Raw genomic sequence first — 17,949 nt, forward strand, 5'->3', positions numbered from 1 at the left:
CAGTTTATTACATTTATAAATATGGGAAGAAGAATTTACAAATTGAAGTTTTTAAACATGTAGATGTATGTCAAATGTTGGATGCCTTTACAAATGTTAATATAAAGAGTATTTCATAATTTAGCTGTAGTGGCCATTTGACAATCGACCATGTGCGGTTGCCTTAAATGGACAAGTTAAGAGCTAATTGTCACAACTATAATCAAGGCCCTGGGCTATCAGTGAACAACACCACAAAAAATCAGCTGGTACGTGAAATGGGACTTGAATGTGAGCAATGGGTTTAATTGGAGGTAATGCACTCTAGTCCTTTATCAACCCCACCATGACCTGACAGAATAGTGTGTCCCGGTAGTGATACATGCAACAGTGTGGTACAGATAAGACTCCTGAAAAACACTACTGAGCCTCTAACATTTTGCCTTCCAAACTAGTCATCTGAACCTTGCAATGGGGTGATCACCTTGTAATCTCTCCCCTAAACTGTCCCTTTTGATAGCTGTACATTCAACTTATCCCAAAATAGTTGCATTCAATTTGTTTTGCAGGATTCCCTTATTTTGTATCCATTGTCATGACCCTGTAAAAGGCATTTCCTCAAAGCGGTCCGTGAGCTAAGATTTTGTGTGTGTTTGTATGTAGTCCCCTTTAAATTTGCGAGCGGTTCAATTTAAAAATAACCGACAGCAAAGCTTCAGTCTTAAAAAATAAAGGTTAATTTATTACAAAACTACTGCTGTTACTTAAATAGAAGTAGTAAAGTTACTAACCAAGTACATGCAAAGATTAAATTTAAATTTATAAAGATGAAAATTCAGTTCAGTTCTTTAAGATATCATTGCTGTCCCGTACTCGCGGTTGCAGTGCTGATTGTTTGGAATGAAATGTTGAAGTTGAAGAGTTGCGTTCAATAGCTTTGATGGTTTCTGTAGTCGAATAGTTGGTGTTTGCCTTTTCAGATGGACTGAGCAGGTAGAGTATCTTTGGGGAGTAAGTGAGGGTCCCTTTTCATTTTGGTTTTGCCAGCACGACACTTAAAGATTGCCTGGATTCCCTCTTCAGCAGAACAGTGAGGATTTCTGGACAACTTCCTCTGTGACTCTGGGCAGCAGAGAGAACCCCAGCGCGCTCATGCTGTCCATGGTTAGTTCAGCTGTGAGCTGGAACTGTCTTACGGGGGTTTTCTTGGTTTGCTGCACGAGGTGGCTGTTCTCAGCTAGACTTTATACAGTTCAAAACTCAGAAAGTGGCTGCTATCCCAGACTGTCGAATTGTGCTTCCATATTAGGTATTGGGTCAGCCCAGGTCTGGGGGCTTCGTCCCATCCATGGTCTTTTGGCTCAGATAATTAACCTTTTAAATGCCTCAACCATTAACTTCAATCGCTACCGTTCTTCCAGGTTTGGTGAGATGGGAAATAGCTATTCAAACCTCCAGGGAAGCCATTGTCAATTAATTCCTCACTTTTGGAAATGCACTTTGAATTTCAAATCTCACCATGTTTGGATATGTCTACTTGCAATCCACATGGAGCCTTCTGGAAGCTTGACAAACATTGCAGGAGGTTAGATGGCTTTCGGCAGCCATTTTAAGGCTCCTTGTGTCCATTTAAAAGGAAGGTTTGCTTTTTTTTTGCAGAATCTATAATGTCACAGCCACATGTTCATGACCACTTTCTCTCCCTCGTTCTCCAACAGATAAACATGGTATAGTTTATTGTACTAAGCCACATCAAGCAGAAAAATACCAAGTTCACTTCTTTAGTTGAGATATCACTGGTGCAGTACAATTGACTTCAAGTTCTTGGGCCAGGGCAGTGAGAAGAAATCAGATATCATTTGAGTTCCTGACTACAACCCAGTGCTGCTCTCCCTCTCCTCGCTCCTACTGCCAACACTTTCCACATCTCCCCATGTGGGAACAAGGAAATGGCAGAGGAGTTGAACAATATTTTGCATTTTTTACGGTGGAAGATACAATTTTTAAAGTTTATTTATTAATCCCAAGTAAGCTTACATTAACACTGCAATGAAGTTACCACACTCTGGCGCCTGTTACACAGAGGGAGAATTTAGCATGGCCAATGCACCTAACCAAAGGTACTTTGAATACGGGGGAGGAATTAAGTACCATCACTAGAGAAGTAGTATTAGACAAACTAATGGGGCTGAAGGCAGATAAGACCCCTGGTTCTGATGGCCTGCATCCTAGGGTTCTAAAAAAAGTAGCTACAGAGATAGCAGATATATTAATTGTAATTTTCCAAAAATCCTTGGATTCTGGAGAAGTACAGGAGGATTGAAAAACCATCACTATGACACCCCTATTCAAAGAGGGAGGGAAGCACAAAGCAGCAAAAAATAGGCTGACTAATCTAACATCTATTGTTGGAAAAATGTTGGAATAAATTTTTAAGGAACTGATAGCACATTTGGAAAATGATGATCTAATCAAGCAGAGTCAGCATGGCTTCATAAAAGGGAAATCGCGTCTGGCTAATTTATTAGAGGTTTTCGAGGAAGTCTCAACCAGAGTGGAATAGGGGGGAACCAGTAGATGTGTTGTATTTGGACATCTAGAAGGCATTTGACAAGGTACCTCACAAAAGGTTAAGTCATAACATAAGAGCCTATGGTGTTGGAGGTAGCATATTAACATGGATAGAGAATTGGCTAATGGGCAGGAAACAGCGAGTGGGAATAAGGGTTTTTTTTCAGGTTGGCGACCTGTAACCAGAGGGGTTCCCCAGGGATCAGTGCTGGGACCGCAACTGTTTACAATATGTATTAATGACTTGGAGGAAGGAAGTGAATGTACTGTAGCCAAATCTGCAGACAACACAAAAATAGGTGGAAAGACAAGTTGCGAGAGGGATACAGTTTACAGAGAGATATTGATAGGTTAAGTAAGTGGGCAAAAAGGTGGCAATTGGAGTATAATGTGGGAAACTGTGAAGCTGTTAATTTTGAAAGGGAGGACAAAAGAAGAGAGTATTATTTAAATTGAGAAACACCCCAGAAAGTTGCAGCAAAACGGGACTTGGGGGAACTTGTGCATGAAACGCAGAAAGCTAGTACACAGGTGCAGCAGGTAATCAGGAAGGCTAATGGAATGTTGACCCTTATTTCAAGGGGGTTGGAGTATAAGAGTAGGGAAGTCTTGCTGCAATAGTACGATGTATGGTGAGACCACATCTGGAGACTGAGAGCAGTTTTGGTCACCTTATTTAAGGAAAGATATTATTTACTTGGAGGCAGTTCAGAAAAGGTTCACTGGCATGATCCCTGCTATGGGAAGATTAAATGGTTTGGGTCTCATTGGAATTTAGAAGAATGAGAGGTGATCTCATAGAAACATAGAAAAACTACAGCACAAAACAGGCCCTTCGGCCCCACAAGTTGTGCCGAACATCTCCCTACCTTCTAGGCCTACCTCATTGAAGCATATAGGATTCTAAGGGGCTTGACAGGGTAAATGCTGAGAGGATATTTCCCCTCATGGGAGAGTCTAGAACCAGAGGGCATAGTCTCAGAATAAAGGGGTGCCAATTTAAGATTGAGATAAGGAGGAATTTCTTCTCGGAGAGTTGTGAATCTCTGGAACTCTTTGCCACAAAGCTGTGGGGACAGAGTCCTTATGTACATTAAAGGCTGAGATAAATAGATTTATTGATCAGTAAGGGAATCAAGGGTTATGGGGAAAAGGCAGGAAAGTGGATGTGAGACAGGTCAGATCAACTGTGAATGGTGGAGCAGGCTCGAGGAGCTGAACCGGCTACTCCTGTTCTTATTTCTTTGTCTTGTGCTGGTAAAACATTTCAATTTAAGCAGCTGGAAAAGACAGCAAGTGGGGAAACTTCTTCCTGGCTATGATTTTTGAGCAGCTTTGTTTTTGCTCTCTCTGCTCCAAGCTTTTGCAGCTGAAATTGATTTAATGAACCTGGGAGTTGTGTACTCACAGTACCGACTGAGTGCTGGATCTGTGACTGACAGGAAGCCAGGAGCAAAGAGCAGATGTCAACAAGGTCTGTGCTCAAACTGCTTACTCCTGCAATTGACCTCCAGTGCACAAACTTGATCTTCATAACCCTGCGTGAGAAACAATCAGCTTCCCTTTAGCTTCTCCAGTCGGTATCTGGTGCGGAAGGAGTGAAGGAAAGAAATGCAGAAACTCTGGGGTGCTTATCTTTGAACCTTATCAAAATTAAGTTGAAATATATTTGATGTGATCAAGGAAATGCAAGAACTTGGCAATATGAAAGGAAAAGGACCTGAATTTGTATTGTCACTCAATCTCTGGATGTCCCGAAGTACCTCACAACCGTTGAAGTACTTTAGAATAGTAATGTCGGGAAATGTAGCCAACAGTTGTTTAAAGTTTATTTATTAGTGTCACAAGTAGGCGTACATTAACACTGCAATGAAGTTACTGTGAAAATCCCCCAGTCGCCGCACTCCGGCCCCTGTTCGGGTACACTGAGGGAGAATTTGGCACGGCCAATGCACCTAACCAGCACGTCTTTCGGACTGTGGGAGGAAACCAGAGCCCCCAGGGGAAACTCATGCGGATACGGGGAGAACGTGCAAACTCTGCACAGACAGTGAACCTAAACCGGGAATCGAACCCGGGATCCCTGCTGCTGTTGAGGCAGCAGTGCTAACCATTGTGCCACCGTGCCGCCCCAGTTGGCAACAGCCTGGAGACAGAAGTAAAGAGAGAAGGAAGGAAGATCAAATCTGTAACCACAAACTGGACAGTTAAAACAATGTAAATGTGTACTGGGAGGCCCCAGCAAACTAGAAAGCCGATGAGATCACTGCTCTGCTCGTATTTGCTTGCCCCGTCTTCACAGCTGATGTGGTTTTGGATGACGAGAAATCAGTGGCATTTCTCGTGGATAATACTAAAATAGGCTGGTGTGTGTGTGAGCTGACGTCAGCTCTGATGAAATCCGGGATGTCTGCTTTTTTTTGTAGCAGTGACAGGCGAGAGAATGGCCAGGTAGTTACGGTGGAGTTGCTTCAGAAAAGAGCAGTCGCAGAAATGTTGTCTACGCATGTGATAAATGAGGAGTCAGCTGTGTACCACCATCTGTAATCTAGGACGGTTGTTGCCATGGCAGCGTCAAGTGGCATTTAGTGGTAATGCATGACTAACCTCGTTTAACAGGCTAGTTTGTGTGAGAATGCTCAGCACAGCGAAGAATTGAGAAGCACCAGAGTATGTTGCACGACTTTATCTTTTATTTTCTTTCCCCCCTCCCCCCACCTTCAAACTGCAAGTTGATGAAGAGTGTGGCTTAGCGTTTACTATTGAGAACCTTTTTTTTTTATGGATGCATTTTCCTGGAGCTGTTTGTAGCCCTGTCTCATTCCCATTCGAGCAGAGCAGTTTGGTGATGTCGTTTTACATGCAATATTGGTATGTAGCTCAGAGCTGATCTTTAACACAAAGTCTGTAAATTTTGAGCTTATTATAAATAGGATGAGAATTCTGGAAGGCGCTGCTTCTCCAACTGAATTATCACTAGGCTTAAAAGCACTCAAATTCTGAAGCTTAAATCGACCTTTAAGTTTCTTTTGAACACTTTTTGTGTTCAGGTTAAATTGGTAATTTTCAATAGAAATCTACAGGAGTGAAAATGTTAATCGGGGCAAGAATGATTTATTTTTGTATGGTATCAGCACTTTGGGAAACATCTAACGGTTAATAATGTTTGATTTATTACACTTGACAGTTCTATAGTTCATTCAAAAAATTAATTATAATCAGTGGGTATTGAGACTTTCCTGTGTTATAAGTAGAAATGTATATAATACACTAACTAGTAGGCTGGAAGGTGACACATGCACTGTTTCGATGATGAAACATTTGTTCTGAACGGTACTGTGATCCACTGTTAAAATGGCCACTTATCTGTTAAGAAATCTGTTACCCAATTGTAGGAAGTAGTTTTAGACCTGAATTTATTTCCGTTTTGTACACATGATAACGCAGTCTGAGAGGTGCATGTTTTGTATTCTGAGGTCCGTTGGTAAAATACTACTAATCTTGTATCTGATGTGTTACTGAATGAACAGCGCGAGAAAGTTTAGTTTTGTTTTCGAAGTAACGAGATACACGGGGCATCCAAAAGTGACGCCCAGATAAGAAAATGTCAGTATTGTGATCTGTGTTGAAAAGCTACAGAGATCCCTTCTAAAGAGCAAGGTGGAGACAGCAGAAAAGAGGTGCAACCTGGGCAAAAGAGGTGCAACCTAGGCATGGCTGGATGACGGACGTCACAGAGCAATTGCAGACGTGCTACAGTGAATGTGTGAGGGTGGCGCAAGAGAGACAAACATGACCCAACATGACAGCAGACCTCCTGGCAGGAGTAGCTATAAGCAGGGCATGATAGCACAGGATACAAGGGATGATCTGAGAGCTATTTAATCTTGCAGTACATTACTGGCTAGGTTATAGAAGACAGAATAGCGGTGGAGGGGTGTTTTTCAGAATGGAGACCTGTAGCCGGTAGTGTTCCGCAGGGATCGGTGCTGGGATCTCTCTTGTTTGTAGTGTACATATATAAATGATCTGGAGGAAAGTGTGGGTGGTTTGATTAGTAAGTTTGTGGATGACACAAAGATTAGTGGAGTTACTGATAGTGCCAAGGTTCGTCAGAGGATACAGCAGAATAGATAGATTGGAGACTCGGGCACAGAAATGGCAGATGGCGTTTAATCCAGACAAATGCGAGATGATGTATTTTGGAGGATCAAATTCAGGTATGAATTATACTGTAAATGGCAGAACCCTTAGGGGATTTTCACAGTAAATTCATTGCAGTGTTAATGTAAGCCTACTTGTGACTAATAAATAAACTTTACTTTATTAACATACAGAGGGATCTGGGCATGCAGGTCCACAGTTCCCTAAAAGTGGCAACATAAGTAGCTAAGGTGATTAAGAAGACATCTGGCATGTTTGCCTTTATCAGCCAGGACATTGAGTACAAGAGTGGGAAATCATGTTGCAGTTACATAAAATCTTGGTTAGGCCGCATTTGGAGTATTGAATGCAGTCCTGGTCACCACTCCATACAATCAGAAGGACATGGAAGCTTTGGAGAGAGTGCAAAGAAGGTTCACCAGGATGTTGCCTGGTCCCGAGGGTGTTGCCTATGAGGAGAAGTTGAATAAACTAGGATTATTTTCATTGGAAAGACGGAGGCTGAGGGGAGACCTGATGGAGGTCTACCAAATTGAGAGGCATAGACAGGGTGGATAGTCAGAGGCTTTTTCCAAGGATGGAGGTGTCAATTATAAGGAGGCACAGGTTCAAGGTGAGAGGGGGAAAGTTTAAGGGAGATGTGCGGGTGAAGCTTTTCACGCAATGAGTGGTGGGTGCTGCCAGAGGTTGTGGTGGAAACAGGCACATTAGCAACATCTGGATGGGTATATGAATATGGAAGAAAAGAGGGATATGGACAGAGTAAAGGCAAAAGATTTGTTCTAGTTGGGATATCATGATCAGTACAGGCTTGGAGGGCCGAAGGGCCTGTTCCTGTACTTTGTTCTTTGTATTACAATGTTTTTTATCATTGAGCTGCATAAGTCAAAGGTATAAAATCAAAACACTGCAGAGGCTGTAAATCTAAAACAAAAACAGAAAATGCTGGAAAATCTCAGCAGGTCTGAGAGCATTTGTGAGGAGAAAAGCAGTTAACGTTTTGAGTTCTTCAGAACTTCTTTGATTTTGAAGAAGAGCCGTACTGGACGCAACATTGGGCTGTATTTTATATACTCCTGCCAGGCGTGCTTCTGACAAGGGGCAACCCTGAGTTCACCCCAGTAATATGGAGGGCAGGCGCTGATATCGTCTCACTCAGCCCTTGTTAAGCCTGCCAGCAGTGTATTGTTTGACCAAATTCCTGAATATCAGCATAAATGTTCCTTGATGGTTGGGAGTTTAAAAATATTTTCTGCTACATTTATATTTAATGTAAGGTTATTTACAATAACAACACCCATCCTTTATAAAATTATACCTCCTATAGCCATACCACCTCTAGTTATAGTTTGGGCTGATTGCTATTTCTACAGGCAAGCGGCCAGTTTTAGTTTAAGGCCTGGCATTGACAAGGGCAAAGAATCAAAGTCAAACCAATACCAGACATTTTGCACTAGTTCTGCAGTTCCAGTTTTTGCAAACCACTCGCATTTCATTTCCAATCTATTTCCTAGCGTAAAACCTGCATGCATTTTATCAAAAAGTGAAAACCTTTTAAGAGACGCATGCAAATGGAAGCTTCACTTTCCTTTTATAACCTTCCATTAAAGCTACAAGCTGACGTTATGTTGCATTTGTCTATTTTTAAATATATTAGTAAATTGTGGTCATGTTATCCAGGGTCAAATAATGCAGACAGCTGGAGTAGGAAGGGACAATTCAGAAATCCGTTCCGGCACCACCAACTGTTTATGTACCTAAGTTAAGTGTTTACCTAAGCGGTTTCAATATTAAATGCTGACACGAGCATGACCAAAAGCCATGACATCAAAGCTAGACATGTGCAAGGGTTTATTTTGCATTGTACTAGTCCATCTCTCATTACATTGCACACAGTAAGTCAGTCTCTCTAGTCTGTTTTAGTGTGGCAGTTCTACTCTCTCAGAATCATAGAGTCCCTGCAGTGCAGAAGCCGGCCATTCGGCCCATCGAGTCTGCACTGACTCTCTGACAGAGCATTTTACCCAGGCCCTATCCCCATAACTCCACACATTTGCCCTGCTAATTCCCCTAGCCAAGACACTAAGGGGCAATTTAGCATGGCCAATCCACCTAATCTACACATCTTTGGACCGTGGGAGGAAACCTGAGCACCCCAGAGGAAACCCATGCAGACACGGGGAGAATGTGCAAACTCCACACAGACAGTCACTCAAGGCTTACCTTGGGAACACCCAAGTTAGCGCAATGCCAAACAACTCTGTGGAGTGTCACTGAGCTTTTCAATATGTCACAGATCACAAAACCACTCAATTTGTGGGGTACAGACTTGGTGAGACAAAATGTCTTTGCCTTGGTAATCTAGTGCTAGTTTAGTCACATTGCTTGGCGTAATCCCATTTCGTACTCCAGAATTTAGGTCAGTCAATTCAGGATACTTTACCCATGTCAATCCTGTTCAGTTGTAGGTACTTGAACTTGTGCAGTTACTGAAAAAACTAGATATTAGTCTACTTCAATGTGGAGTGAGATTCTCATTTCTTTCAATGTTTGTAAGACTATTTTGAATGGGGGTGGGAGAGAGAAGCTCTGAATAATTGTGAATGTAAATGAGCAGCTCTACCAGAACGGTCACCATCATCTCATTTCTCAATTCACTGATCTCGGCTGAGATAAGGATCCTGCAATAGCCTCGATATCCCTGGGCTTAGCCGAGACTTCTGCTGCTGATCATTATTCAGCCAATTCCTTGCTGGAAGTACATTGTGTTGGATGAGGATAGAACTTCGCTTGGCTGTGATGCCCCTGCAGTCAAATAGTCTATCACCACACACTGTTGTGGTTGGCATCCAGGTTTATTGTAAATAGTGTGGCCCAGCAAATAGACAAAATCTTTTTGATTTGATTTATTCTTGTCACATGTATTAATATACAATGAAAGATAAGTATTGTTTCCTGCGTGCTTTACAGACAAAGCATACCTTACATGGAGAAGAAAAGGAGAGGGTGAAAGTCTAAAGAGGACACGGAAAGGGGGCGGTGGGGGGAGGAGCGGGGTTGGGGGTGGGGGCGGCAATGCTGCTTTCATTCAGAAACAAAATGCTATGGAAATTCAACCTAGGAGTAAAAAACAAGATACTGGAAATTCTCAGCAGGTCAGACACGTCTCTGAAGAGGGAAACAGAGTTGATGTTTGTTTGATTACCTCTAATCAGAACTGAACGTTAACTCTGTTTCTGCCTCCAATGTTGCTGTCATAGTAGATGCTGAGTAGTTCTAGCATTTTCTATTTTTATCCCGAGGTTGATTTGCTGTCTTTCCTTGGCTAATCTCAGCCAGATTAGTGCCCCTTGGCTAGGGTGGGGAAAAATTTTAGTCTGACCAGCGATTGGTGGCATCCAGTATAGATGAGATGAGGATTGGCCATATTGCTTACGAGATCAAATAACTGACTCTCGCTGTCATGGTTCAGACATGAATAGCCAGATGGGCAAGTTCCCAGAGATTCAGCAGTACCTGTGGCAAAGAGCTCTAGCTAGTTGTTGCCCTTCAGTTGAGGAGTTGTTGACGTGGGGGTAGGTGTGGAAGAGTTTCTCCATATCACTCCAAATTTAACCAACAACTACAACTGTTACTGTTGGCTTCATCTGTAGTTATTTTTCGTCTAGCAATGTTCTTGGCCCCTCCTATCTCAAATCTCTCCACCTCTATGTCCCCCTGCTTGCTAAAGTTGGCTGCAACAAGCCTGGTTTCAACCTTTGTTACGGCAAACACCTTCCCCTCAGCAGGAACTTTATGAAGTAGAAGACCATCCTCAAAGGGAATACTGCTCCCATACCCGAGAAGGTTGGCCTGTTGCTGCACAGTATACAGAGAGAGTCTTCCGATGGGGAAAACCATTCTCTATCCAATGCTATCCTACATGTTTTCCTCATCTGTGCCTTCACACTGTATTCATCCTTTTCTTTTTACCAGTTGGAACTCAAAACCAGAGAATTCTTTCCTACAGCCTGTTTTTTTTATATAAAAACACCTCTTTTGATATAGCTATTCTTTTCTTATAATTTGTTATTTTACACTATGAGCCATAACCTTTCAACTTGGTTTCTTAAGTTTAACAAAAATTTCTCCGAGTTAGTCGGATCGCAACAAGTTGGAGTGCAGTAAGCCTCTGCACCTCCTGTGGTCAGAAGGGTATGGGTGGTGGGGGGGGAATATCAGCGGTGTTTCCCCAATTCCGATTGCTAGCCAGTGCCCCTGGTAAACAGAGCGAGTTGGTGTTTGGCATGGATGTGATTGCACACAGCTTTAGAAAACCTGCCAGCACCTAATCCGGTTGACGTGTGTAGGATGATATCTTGGGAAAGGTACCAAAGTGATGCTTCCATCCTGATCCCGGCCTGCAAGGAGCACAGGAGAAAATTTGAATGAGGGAAGCCCTGGACATGCTAATAGTGGGAGAAATCCCCGCTAAATGTTGGATTTTATGCACTCATCTATAATTTTAGCTGCACTGTGGTGCCACGTTTCTACAGTTGCTTTAGTAGTAATAGGATTACTGATACCATCTGCTTTGCTTTTGGCTGTTCTCTCGCTCTCAAAGGGGAAGAACAAGAGCAGCTATTTGTCGAAACAAATTGCACATATCTGGCCATCCATTAAACAACTGTAACACTTCTAGAATTCAATTGATAGTTTACTAGGCACAACTGTTTTGCTGTAAGATTTGAGTTAAACAAATTGGAGTGCTTTACAGAAAATAACGTGACTAAGTCTATCTATTTTGAATTTCTGAACAGTCTAGCACATTTGACTGTTGTGTTCGAGACCTGCATCAGCAGTGAGGAAATCCTGGAGGATTGTGTCCACCATTACCCAGCATCGATACATGTAATTGATCAGAGCAGCACAGCAGGATAAATCTCTGCAGACTTAGTTGGAGAAGCCTTTCAAGCCTTGGTACTGTTTTCAGGGAGCTAGGTGATGAATAAATAGCTGTGCCAAACACGGGGTGGGGGGAGGTGGTGAGTTAGTTACCTTCGCTGTTAAACTTTATTGAGTGTGTGTGAAGAGCTGCTTGGTGAAACTCCTCTTTGCAACTTGTATGGTTACTGAATGTTCTTTCACTTCTTCTTTTACCTTCTTGCTGACACCCCTACACACAAATGTACTTTAGCTGGTTGACTCCTTTTCCCCTTCCCACAAGCCATCTGTTTGACAAGTGCAGCAGTCGAGGTGCTGGCACAGATTTGATTATTCTCGTACTTGACGATTATATCTGTTCACTAATAGCCATGCAAAAGTGAAAGCGAGCCTCCTCCTACAGGGGCAAAGAAAGGTACTCTGTATTTTATTTTCAGTTTATTGATTGTCATTCCTCAGAAAATATTGTTATGGCAGGTTGTGAGTATGCAGTCATCTTTCAGCATCAGACGGATGCTTGTTCAATTATCAATATTGAATATTTGTAAGATTGTATATTTAGAAATAAAGATACTACAGATAAATTAATACTTCAGTCAATTGCACACGCATGTTCTCAGCAAGTGTTGGGTGACCAAAGTAAGTGGCAACCAGTAGCAAAATCAGTGCTTCTAAAAATAAATCTGACCTGAGTTCTGTATGTATAGCACGTTGGGAGATGTGTACATTTATAAATGCTGCACACTCAATCTACGGCACTTTGTCGAAGTGTTAAATGATTAGTGTTATCTGATTATAGATAGTGGGGCGGCACGGTGGCGCAGTGGTTAGCGCTGCTGCCTCACAGCTCCAGGGACCCGGGTTCGATTCCCTGCTTAGGTCACTGTCTGTGTGGAGTTTGCACGTTCTCCCCATGTCTGCGTGGGTTTCCTCCGGGTGCTCCGGTTTCCTCCCACAGTCCAAAGATGTGCGGGTTAGGTGGATTGGCCATGTTAAATTTTCCCTCAGTGTACCCGAACAGGCGCCGGAGTGTGACGACTAGGGGATTTTCACAGTAACTTCATTACAGTGTTAATGTAAGCCTATTTGTGACTAATAAATATACTTTACTTTTATCAGTAGGCTGCTTTGAATATGTTCACCTAAGATTATCAGCTCACCAGACAGAGAGCCTGACCAGTGTCTGGTTCGTACTCCGCACTCCCAAGATCTCCTGTCTCAACTATTATTGCAGTTCTTTTTAAATCCGCATTTTGTCACAGATTGTATAGGAATTGGGACAAATCTAAAAAAAGACTTGCATTTTTGTCATGCCTTACCACACCCCCAAAGCACTCCTCATACTTTTAGCTAATTTGAAGTAGTCATAGTTCCTAGGTCGTTGCCATTTTGTGCATTGCAGGTCTCACAGGTGGTATTTGGATGAATAACCAGTTTGCTTGTTTTCTGTGTATTTGATGGCCAGTGGAGATATAACTATAATGTGCATTTGGTAGGCTGGATCTTGTCAGATCATGCTATGTACATACCTTTTAGTTCTCATGCCAATAACTGTCCTTTTACTGCACATCATGAGGTCTTTACAGAGTAATCCTATTCAATACATAACAATGAAAATAGAAAATGTGCAGCATGTGTGGAATGTTATAAATGTTCAGTGAGCACGCTGATAATGAAGTTTGAACTATAATTTAAATTCTAGTGATACCACTATAATGTGATTATGGTGCAGTGGCGATCTGCCCAAGGGCAGGTCCTCTCTGCATCCCTCAGTCCTGCACCTTCCTCTTCTGTTTCTCATCAGAGCCTCCCATTTTCAACTTCATTGAGCAATATAACAAGGGAAAAGGACATATATGAGGTGGTTTCCCATTGCCTTCCTCATATGCGCTTAAAAGAAACAAGTACTTTTCTCAAAGGATCCCCCGGCTTATAAGCAGCCGTTGTCCCTCGAGGTTCTAGTTCCTCTGCCTTCACCACTGAAAGTTCTCCAGCTCCACCATTGGCCATGACTCGTAACCCTGAGCACGAGAACCTTACCTGGGCCTGTCACTTCCACTCCATTTAACTGCAGTTTTACATTGGCTGTTTGTCCTCTGTATATCGTTGTGTTGTGTTTAAAACATGTGTGCAGTATTATAATATCAAAATTTTCAGGATCCTTACGAGTAGGAGATAGGTCTGGCTAAATATCAGATATTTTGGAACTCCTATTTATATTGTGTTTTCAAATGGTGAATGTACAAGGTTGCATGTAACGTACTGATAGCCAACTTAAAAACATGCTGTCAAAGGAAGGGACCAAGCAGCAGAAAAGTTGCCCATCGGTTAACTGGTTGACATGCAACTGCCTGTTTCCTGATCTTTGTTACTGCCTATCTAAATTAAGTTTGCAATTAGCTTGCCAAGTAGATGAAATCCATCTGAAGAAATCTGACATTTAGTTTATTCTGCTCTTCAACAGCTTGTACAATGAGGACAGAAATTTGCTTCGAATTAAAGAAAGGGAAAGGCGAAACCAAGAAATTCAGCTCGACAAAGAACCTTTCCTTGAAAATGCCCCTCTGTTTGGTGAGCCGTACAAGGTAAAGTACAGAGCAGCTTAGACTCATTTGGTTTTGACCTTTTATAAATCCTGTGTTTCACAACTCCGGGTGCCTCTTGTGACCAGGGTGCCCGCCCAAGACTGGTCAGACTTCTTTTTTAAATTTGCAGCTTGGGTCTCCAATTTAGCCGACGGGGCCTGATATGCAGTTTTAGTTGGAAACCTGAGCAGTGACTAATTTTCCATCAGGCCAGACTGCTGGGAGGGGGCTTGTGGGACAGAAGAGGCCCAGGCAGCAGAATCATTTTTTTAAAAAAAAGAGTTTTTAGGTATCCTTGGGTGGCTGAGGAAAAGCAGGGGGGTGCATCTCTGGGCTCTACAAGAAGCTCTGGGTCTGTCCCTTGCCACAGGTACCCCACTTGTTTAACTTCAGCAGACCTGTCCTGCGGGACCCCAGTTTCCTGTCTCCAAATTCTCACTACCATCTGCTGGCCCAGCAGTGAATCTGGCCAGTTTTGTGCGAGTCACTGAAAGAACATGCGGAACTGAGGCCTAATGGTCGAGACTGACCCTGCTCCTGAAACCATTAGATACTCTACCTACTTTGAGACTCGTGTATACTGTCCCTCCCGTCCCATTTTAAAATGACCACCTCTGTCTGGGACAACAGAAAATGCTGTTAGACCTGCAGAGATTTTCCAGTATCTGTGGAGAGAGAATAGAGCCAAAGTTTTGAGTCTGGATTACCCTTTGTCAGAGCTGAATCTGGAACAGTTGAAGCTCTGTAAAAGAGTTGTCAGTCTAATCTTCTGTTGGTGTGCTAGAAGGTTTTAAACTTAGAACAGCACAGGAACAGGCCCTTTGGCCCACAATGCTGTACCAGACACGATGTCAAATTAAACTAATCTCTTCTGCCTGCCCTTGGTCCATGTCCCTCTATTCCTTGCATGTTCATATGCTTATCTTAAAGCCCATTAAACACCCCTATCGTATCTGCCTCCACCACCACCCCTGGCAGTATGTTCCAGACACCTACCACCCTCTGTGTAAAAAAAAACCTTGCCCATCATATCTCCTTTGAACATTCCCCCTCTTGCCTTAATGTACATGCTCTCTAGTATTAGACATTTCAACTCTGGGGAAAAACATTCTGACTGTCAACCCTATCAATGCCTCTCATAATTTAATAGACTTCTATCCGATCTGCAGAATTGTCTTCTGTACAAATTTTGGTTTTAAAAACAACTTTTCTGCAGTTTTAGAAGGGCTTTTTTATTTGTAGAACTAAATTTCCAACAACCGTTCCTTACACTTTTGTAGAAAAGGCAAACAACATTTTGAACAATTGGAGCAACACTATCTGCTCTCAAAGGCTGTAAAATTGGCGGGGGGTTGATGCACACCAAAGAAATTAGTTGCATTAGAAATGAAAGGATGAATATTAAAACTCTAAGTATAAATTTTGTTTTGGGATTACAACACTGAGATACAAGTCTGAAATATATTGGCAAAGTTTGATGCTGTAAACTGGCCACTGTGAAGTTGCAAAATAATTCAGTTCATGCTAACTCGCGTCCAACACTGATCTTTCTGTCCAAATGAAATTGTAGCATGTGTTTTGAAACTAATAAAAACATAAATTTTAAAAATTCTGATCATGTTTAGAAACAATAATTAGTGCATGCAGGGAAACCATTTTATTTTTCTTGCATATTTGCTTCTACAGAAATGTCTGTGAACCATCATGGGATTCCTCTCAGGGTTGGAGTCATTATTTACTTTCTGTTTTTGTGCAGACCAGTAAAGGGGATGAACTTTCCAGCCGTATTCAGAATATGCTGGGCAACTACGATGAGATGGAGGATTCAATAAGTAACAAGAGTCATCAGGAACTCTCTGCTGTACCCAAGGCGGCAGTCCCTTTGTCACAAGAAAAGAATGAGTGCTTGCGTGGTCCAAAAAGAAGTAATAGTTCACTGCAGCCTTCCTTTCACAGTGGCAATCCAAGGTCAATGGGACCTCGCAGCACAGCTTCATCAACAGGTGACTGCTCTACTCAAAAAAACACTGCACCGATGGAACAGAACAGCCAAAGCTTCAGCCATAACACTAAAAGCTACAACTTATTTCATAACCGAAGCCAAAACAAGGACAACTGCGTGACTGGCCGACAAACTTGCAGCAGCCATCGTGGGAGGGATGACCAGCACATGGATGCGGACAGTCGCGCCAAAGTCCAGTTATCCCATTTGCAACACTTTCAACCACTGTTACCGTTGTCCTCACTTATACAGCCCTTGTCTCCCATAACACCATTATCCCCCTTACATTCCAGCGGGTTTACCAATTCCAAATTACAACAAAGTAGCAATAGTCACAGCAAAGACTATCCTCCAACAAAATCTCCTTGCGAACAGGATGTACACTCCGGTGATCCTGAGAACTTGTCGTCTGATCTGAATGTTCCTGTCCCCAGCCAACACGCATCTCAAACTTTCCCACCGTCTTTACCATCCAAACCAAATATGATACAGCAAAAACCGACAGCCTATGTGAGGCCGATGGATGGGCAAGACCAAGCTCCCAGTAAATCCCCAGAACTAAAGCCTCCTTCAGAAGATTACAGCCAGGAGCCATATGGAAATATAGCAGCGATGAAAGCAAGTACCAGGGCGAAGCTGTCCAAACTTAAAATTCCTTCTCGGCCAGTTGAGGTGAGTGCACACACATTTCAATTCTGGCTGGGTGGTCCTTCTGTACTGAACTCGTTAGTGGCAACAGCTATTGGTACAGTGAGTTTTAGGTGTTTTTCTGGGAGATTCATGATCGAGTGGCATAAGCAGGCTTGGGATTTAAATGGTGGATTTAAAGCTGCAATTAAGTGATTACCAGCTTCGTGAATGCATGTTTTATACCATCAGTTGTCGAAGTAAACTTGCTCGATTCATTAAGGCCATCCACTTTAAACACCCCTTTTCAATACAGAATTCATTGTCCGGTTAGCTTAGCAAGACTCGAAGCGTGGGCTTTGTTGTGGCCCAGTAGAAAAGCAGTTTAAGATTTAGAACATGCCTGAACACTCACCTTTATTTTTCCAGGCATTGTAAAAGTTGCTTAAAAATAAAGCAAATCTTTAGAATTAAACAGTGTCTTGAGAGAATAAACAGAGTGAATGTGAACAGTTCGGTGTTCTTTCCCTTGATAAAGGAATCCAAGAATCTTCTAAATTTATGGCACGGAAGGAAGCCATTTGATCCTCTGTGTCAGTGTAATCCGAACAATGTCTATCCAACCCAATCCCAATTTCCAGCTCTTGGTCCCTAGCCTTGTCGGTTACAGCACCTCAGGTGGAGATCCATGTAAATTTTGTTGTAAAAGCGTTGAGGATTTCTGCCCCTGCCACCCTTGCAGGCAGTAAGTTCCAGATCCAGCCTCTGGGTGAAAATAAATTCTCCTCCCCTCTGCCTTAATCTATCTATCAATTACTCTAAATCTATTCTCCTGGTTCTTGTCCTCACTGCCATGGGAAGCAGATTCTTCATAACCACTCTTGCCTTAGCCCCTCATAATTTTATACACCTCAATTAAATCTCCCCTTCGCCACCTCCAGTTCCAGAGAATACAACTCGTGCTTTCATAGTCAAAATTTTCTGTTCCTGGCAACATCCGCTGTCCCCATTCTTGTGTGACCATCATATCCTTCCTGTAATGCAGTGACCAGGACTGCACATGGTACTCTAGCTGCGATCTAACTCTGCTCTTGTATT

At 42.5% G+C, this 17,949-nt stretch overlaps 1 protein-coding gene across 2 annotated transcripts in view; it reads left to right on the top strand.

Annotated features, from left to right (window-relative positions):
• Positions 1 to 17,949, top strand: part of LOC144494776 (AF4/FMR2 family member 1-like) — a 135,687-nt gene that overhangs the window by 39,773 nt on the left and 77,965 nt on the right. The window contains exons 1-3 of one of the 2 annotated variants that reach the window (XM_078214096.1): positions 5,294 to 5,421; positions 14,102 to 14,222; positions 15,979 to 16,896. In XM_078214096.1, coding sequence (XP_078070222.1) covers positions 5,336 to 5,421; positions 14,102 to 14,222; positions 15,979 to 16,896 — 1,125 coding nt within the window. In that variant the 5' untranslated portion in view covers positions 5,294 to 5,335. Of the gene's footprint in view, positions 1 to 5,293; positions 5,422 to 14,101; positions 14,223 to 15,978; positions 16,897 to 17,949 lie in introns of those variants that run through there. The other variant, XM_078214105.1, reaches the window with a different exon arrangement.

The sequence above is a fragment of the Mustelus asterias genome, chromosome 1, assembly GCF_964213995.1.
Source record: "Mustelus asterias chromosome 1, sMusAst1.hap1.1, whole genome shotgun sequence".
NCBI lineage: Eukaryota > Metazoa > Chordata > Chondrichthyes > Carcharhiniformes > Triakidae > Mustelus > Mustelus asterias.